Source organism: Etheostoma cragini, chromosome 18 (assembly GCF_013103735.1).
Source record: "Etheostoma cragini isolate CJK2018 chromosome 18, CSU_Ecrag_1.0, whole genome shotgun sequence".
Lineage (NCBI taxonomy): Eukaryota > Metazoa > Chordata > Actinopteri > Perciformes > Percidae > Etheostoma > Etheostoma cragini.
In genome coordinates, this window is record NC_048424.1 from 12519918 (window position 1) to 12526613 (window position 6696).

A 6696-nucleotide genomic window follows, 5' to 3' on the forward strand; every position below is an offset into this window, starting at 1 on the left:
TGTTACATATCACAATAGGAAGACCAGCTGTATTATGGAGAAACATGAAGGGAGACTTGTGTGACAGAAAGAAATTTGCCAATTCAATCCTTCATACTGGCAAAAGAAGTGTTTTGTGAGCAAATGATGCCGATTGCTTCCCCTTTTGAATTGCACGATGTCTAGGGACAGCTTGATGCCATATGTGACTGCCTGGATTTGAACCAGGGTCTTTAAGCCGTTGAAAGACTCTTCTGTCTAGACATTACCGAACGTATTTCTTGAAAGCTATGCTGTTTCAGTTTAAGCAATTTAGGTAAGCATAGTTTCTCTGTGCATTTTCCAAACAAGAACCAAACCCTGGCTGTTATCACATATACCAGCATCCACCATCTCTCTCTCCTCTTGTCTGGGAAAACAGATAACGCTCTGACATGATGGCAAACTTCATTTATGGCACAATTAGTATGTTGGGATATACTAATTGATTTCCACTAGGATTGTTGCCATGTCTCCGGTTATTTATGCTGTACTTTGTGCCAGGGGTTAATATTTTTTTTAAATGAAGGGTGTTGATAGAGAGAGTGATGCCACAGCCTTGCTGCTAATTTGTTCCAGTGGCCAGTTGCGGTACTGACTCTGTAGACCAAAGCGCATTGATCAACATTATGAAAGAGATTTCAGTTAAACCTTTGACTGGACACTCCTGCAAACAAGGTAATTTATTATTCTTAATATTATATATTTTTATTCCATGAAGAATTTGTATTTTTAAAACTATCCCAGAGCCAAGTGCCTATTACTTTAAGTGACATTCGTGGGCCCAGGATTAAGTCCCCATGGTGATAAAACACCCACCCTGTGACGGAGTCCTTGAACAAGGCACTTAACCAGGTGGGAATGTGTGCATGGAGCAATGTTTTGCTGAAAAAGAGGGAAAAAAACAATTTATCAGCAAAATTTCCCCATTGTGGTTAAATAAACATCTTTAAAAACATAATTTTCATTCTTTTGAATTGTGCCAGTCCACATTTTTTACACTATAATTGCTTACTATATGGTATAACCAAACAAACAGACTAAGCTTCATTGCTCCCCATTCCCACTAAGATAAAGACCATGTTCAGTTAAAAAAATAACACCCCAAAGCAGTCTTCACTGTGATTATAGATATGATGGTGATGCGGATGGCTACCATCTGCATCAGTCACAAACAAAATGCTTTCACACAAATGGCATCTGATTCTTTTCATAGAACATCCACGCCCCAAAACAACAATTTAATATTTTGTTTTGCAATGATAATTTAAAAATTAATTATCATCCCCTCTTTCATTAAAAGATTTATTTCCCCGCAATACAACTGATAATGTATGTTTATATATATATATATATATATATATATATATATATATATATATATATATATATAGTAACCTCACAAAAGCCTCAACAGACCAGATTAATCAGGTATACAGATTCCAGTTTCATTTCACCCAATACACCACTGCTTTACTCCCTGCAAGCAGCTGAAGCACTCTGATCAGATTAATCTGATCATCTAAAGCAACACTGATCAGAGAGAAGTGATAACAAATTAAATTCATGTGATAAACATCAACATGTCTGTGTCTGTAAATCCCGATACACAGGGCTTGGCTTTTCTGCTTCCTGTTCTGTTTGGCTTTTCACTTAATATATTACGTTCTTTACACTGTTCAGTAGCTGACCCTGCTCTCTGACCTCCCTCGAAACGCTGAAGCAAAAAGAATTTTTTCCCCACAGGGATCAATAAAGTATCACAAAATAGCTTACATTGTAGTTTCTGCTACCTTGGTTTTCATACACACCAGAAAAAAAATGAGTGTTTTAATGATTTTGGGTGATTTAGAGAATAGAATGCGGAAACACCAGCACAAAAAGTCATGTACAGGTGGAACAGGTCTTTAAAATGTTGACATGACATGTTGTACTTGTCTGTGTGCTGACATCAGCTCAAACACAAAAACATACCCATCTTGTGCCTCAAGGGTTTATGACTTCATGCGGTCTCGTTTCTTCTCAAAAGCCACACACTTCATAATGTGTGTAGATAAACAAAGCGTTCTCAGTGTAACTGTTCATAAACATATGGTCAGCAGCTGAGTGTGACTGCGTGCAGTACAACACATTATGATGTTGTATACAATGTATACAACATATATATATATACTTGTACAAGACGCAGGGAGAACAATGTAAAATTAAAAAAGAGTTTACATGGATGAAATTTGTGCAGGTCTGCATGTGAGTCAGTAAGTGAATCCGAAGGACACATTGATGTTTGAATGCATAAATTTGCGGACAGATGTGTGTGCGTGTGTGTGTGCGTGTGTGTGTGTTTGTGTGTATGTGTTGGTCTGTTTCATCTGCATGGTGTGGCGCTGCAGCGTATATGATTTAGTTGGTAATTAGGGAATAGAGACGTATCCAATTATTAGGGTTGTGAAATATCACCCTGTCTCAGTAGTTATTCCAGTACTGTCTGCACTCTGCCTTATTATTACACCAGCTGCATATATGATTAGGTGTATGCATATAGGGAGAGAGAAAGAAAGGGAGAGAGAGAGAGAAAATACAGTATATGTGTGTGTCCAGGGAAGGCGGCGTCTACAAAGGATCTCATTTCTAGCTCATTGTAGATTATAGGTGGCAGGACCACATGCCCGCAGGAGCTGCAGCCAAAGCCGTTGCTGACAGTATTATGACACCTTGTGTGTGTGTGTGTGTTACCACACACAGGTAAGTAGTCATAAACAAACACCACTCTTGCAGCACTGCACATACACTAATAGGTAATGAATCAGATACACGTACTCCTGGCCTCACAATGAGGTGTAAATTCATAGAGGGACGCACGGCCACATGGATGACTGTTTGTCCTTTGGCACGTGTGTGTGTGTGTGTGTGTGTGTGTGTGTGTGTTTGAATCTGCACGATCATATCTCACGTACTGAAAAAAGCCCCCCTCCGCTCTGCCTGTCACCAGTGGAAACAAAGAGCAGGAACCGTTCTATGTCAGCAACTGGAGAGCTGCTATCTCCAACCATCTAAAGAGGAGAAAGAGAGATACTCTGAGGAGCTCTCTGGATGCTGCCAGAAAAAAAGGAAAAAAAAGAAAAACTGTTTCCGATGTGGAGGTAGACAGAATATTCACGACACAAACAGGGAGATGGCTATCTGCTGTGGGTAGTGATGAAAAAGACAGATGTGGCTGCAGAGTGCATGTGACATAACTGGACTCAGGTTTATCTTGCAAGCACAATATGCAAAAATACAGTATATATTATGCATGCAAAAGGGAGGCTGAAATTTGAAATGCATTTTAATTTCACTCATATATTCCAAGACACCACTGCAAAGTAAAATATTAGTGAGTATATTAATCTTGCAGCAGACTTCTTTGTTTTGTTCCTACCTTGCACACACACATCTCCCTTTGTACTGCGCGCGCACACACACACTATACACTGACAGACATTAGAGAACAAGTGAGGCAGTAGTGTAGCTAGTGAAGCATGTGGAAATAAAGGAGTTACACATGGGAACTGGAGGACGGAGCCTACTTTTGTATTCAGGGAGGTGGGAACACATTTATCATGCCGTACAGCAACCATATGCATTCATTAATGGTTAACTTTTGGAGTATTTTGGAGATAGGAGAAACGTTTATAGCAGTTTAGAGTGCAAAAAAAACTTGAGCCTCTCTCATATGTCTGTCTTGAGATATGCAGGATATTATCACTGCTGACTGTTGCCTTGAAAACTTGCCTGCACGGACTCCACTGATCATGTAGAGAATTCCACAGCTTCTCTGACAACAAAAACCATGCCACGGTAACAGTCGCCTATCGCCGCCTGCCGTCCTGGGTGCAGCGGATTGGATCCTCTGATTGACTGGCATACTCCTCCGCTGTTCCCATTGGATTGGCGGTAATGAGCCCCTGACTGCGCTCCAGTAAGACCCACTGAAAGCGGAGCGCGTCGCTTAAGGCGGAGCTATCCGTGGTACTTAAAAGGAGCTGGTGCTGAAAGAAGTGAAGTACTAGCACGCACGACAGCCGGAGCGCCCGGTGCGCGGTGCGAAGAGTGAGAGACAAGTGTGAGAAGAAAGAAGAAAGAAGGAAGAAGAAGAGAGAATGAGAGCAGGGGACCGCGCAGCCCTCTGTACAAATGGATAAGGATATTTAACCATCTGCCCGGGGAGCGCACAGGTATCTTCTAGTCCTCCAGCTTCTCCTCATTTTTCGCCGTGCGTAAAGCCACAGGACTCACTGCTTTCTCTTTCCTCACCCTTTAGCAGCTGCAGGGCTCAGATTAGTTGTCTCTTTTGTTTTCCTTTCCTCGTTTCTTCTACACTGACACCACAGGCTCGTTTGTATTCCACTGGAATTAATGATTGACTAATGGGTGTGAGGGGTACAAGGGCCAGTGGACCATTGATTGTGTTAGTGTACACTTTTGGCTCAATACCACGAGAGAGCTCTTGTCCCTCTATTCAGGTGACTGCTGAGAAGTGTTGAGTGCTTTCTTAGCCTACTCTCTTAACTATTGAACAAAGGGATAAAAATACAGCCAGACGTTTGTGCATATTGTGTCTTGTTCTTTAAAAGCATTTTTTACGCTATTGACACCCCTCTCTTCATCACTCTCTGCATCTGTCTCACCCTCTCAGACACCGCAGTCCATGCCTCTGTCTTGCCAGGTCATTGATGGGAAATCAACTGGATCGGATCACCCACCTCAACTACAGCGAGCTGCCCACGGGGGATCCGTCCGGGCTGGAGAAGGACGAGCTTCGGGTCGGCGTCGCATACTTCTTCTCTGACGAAGAGGAGGAGGTGGACGACCGCACTCCGTCCGACTGCGGCTTCACCAAGGACCACAGCCCGGCCGAGGAGGGACCCTTCTCGGTCAGCGAGGTGGAGTACTCAGCCTTCTGCTCCCAGGAATGCATCTTCTCCAAGCTGCGGGAGAACGAGGACTTAAATGTATACTCGGCCAAAACTTTGCTGAGTATGTGCAAACCGGGGGACCTGCTGGAGCTGGTGGCCACCGCGCAAGCCCCCCACTGGGCCATCTGCGAACAGGACGACCAGGTCATTCATTTAAACAAGGGCGAGATCCGCAAGGACAGCCTGCTTGAGATCAGCAACGGTCGCCACGGGAGGATAGTCAACAATCGGTACCGGTACCGACCGCTTCCTCCTGACCTAGTGATGCAGAACGCAATGGGACACCTGGGTCTGAGCAGCGAGGAGATATGCTGGACCAACTCGGAAAGTTTCGCAGCGTGGTGCCGCTTTGGGAAACGGGAGTTCAAAGCGGGGGGAGAAGTGCACTCGGCAGAGCAGCAGTATTTCCTCAAAGTGCACCTGTCCGGCAGCGGGGTGCACACTCTGGTCTTTCGCAGTCTGGAGGACATGATCCGGGAGAGGAGGCGAGTGGACGCCAGTGGAATTCTCAAAGAGCTGTCTTTGGTTAACGGGGGCAAGGAGTGATCAGGGATTCCGTTTGATATCATCTCCCCCGATCTCTCCCCCGCTCCCGCTGCGCACGGACGCACAGTTTGCGCACAAGCAAACGTACTCGCACACACGCACACAAGCACACAGACGCACACACAAGCAAGGACCTGTTGGTTTTGGACTTCTGCTTGTTATGGATGGACCCCGTGCTGCGTCTGGACCCCAGGCGCCCTATTGAAAATTGAGAGAGAGAGAGAGAGAGAGAGAGAGAGAGAGAGAGAGAGAGAGAGAGGCAGTATAAACAGACAACGCCCCTTCAGATTAGAATTCGTGCTGAGTGGGACACACAATTTCTGCTCAACCCATTGCCTCAAAAAGCGAAAATCACATTTAAAGACCGCACATAGCGCACACGGCTCGGTTTGGTTTTCTGTTTAATTTTTCTCGGGATAATAGAATTGGCCCCCTCTTGTCTTAGGGCGCCTGCTGCGGCAGACCAGACGATGTGAGCTGGTGAGGAAGGGGGGGTGTTGAAAGATAGGATCTGGGATGGCTCCAGAAAAGTCTCCCTTCTATTTTTTTACTATTAGCTTTAAGACCGGAACTGACCATAACACGGATCCACTAATTCATAGACACCTCTGACAGGCCCAGGTGGTTACGCAGATGCCTAAACAAAGCATTTGGCTTGTTCAAGCTCCCCTTTTGCCATAACAAGAGTATTGTCAATTTCACAATGCTGTCATCCTGCTCCACAGCACTGTGTGTGTGTGTGTGTATAAATTGTATTCATAAATTGCTTTAAATTTGAGTCCCTTATTTTTGTATTTAAGTTTAGTGGATTTAACCCTGATCTCTTTTTTTGGTTCAAATAAATGGAGGTTGAAATTTGAAAACAAGCACTTGGTCTGGCAGGTGTTTGTTTGGTCATAAGATTATTTGCACAGAAACACATGATCTCTCACTCTCTTACACACTAACACACATGCACACAGAGAGAAGTATAAATTATGTATGCTCTAGTGCCTCCTGACCTGCCTCAAGCCAAATGGGCTTCATAAATCTCCACAGTATTTGGAGGCTGTGAATGGTCATCTGCATCAAACCCATTAATGCTTTATTAAAAATCCATATGCAATCTGGGAGCTACAGTATATCGGCAGCTGTTTAGTATCAATGGGAACATACAATATTTGGCAACAGGGTATTC

At 44.1% G+C, this 6696-nt stretch overlaps 1 protein-coding gene across 1 annotated transcript; it reads left to right on the forward strand.

Annotated features, from left to right (window-relative positions):
* The first annotated feature begins 4064 nt into the window (after positions 1-4064).
* On the forward strand, positions 4065-6385 carry lratd1 (LRAT domain containing 1). Its single transcript, XM_034899646.1, has 2 exons — positions 4065-4232; positions 4694-6385. Exon 2 carries the CDS (start codon positions 4731-4733, stop codon positions 5517-5519), a length of 789 nt encoding a protein of 262 aa, XP_034755537.1. The 5' UTR covers positions 4065-4232; positions 4694-4730; the 3' UTR covers positions 5520-6385.
* The last annotated feature ends 311 nt before the right edge of the window (positions 6386-6696 follow it).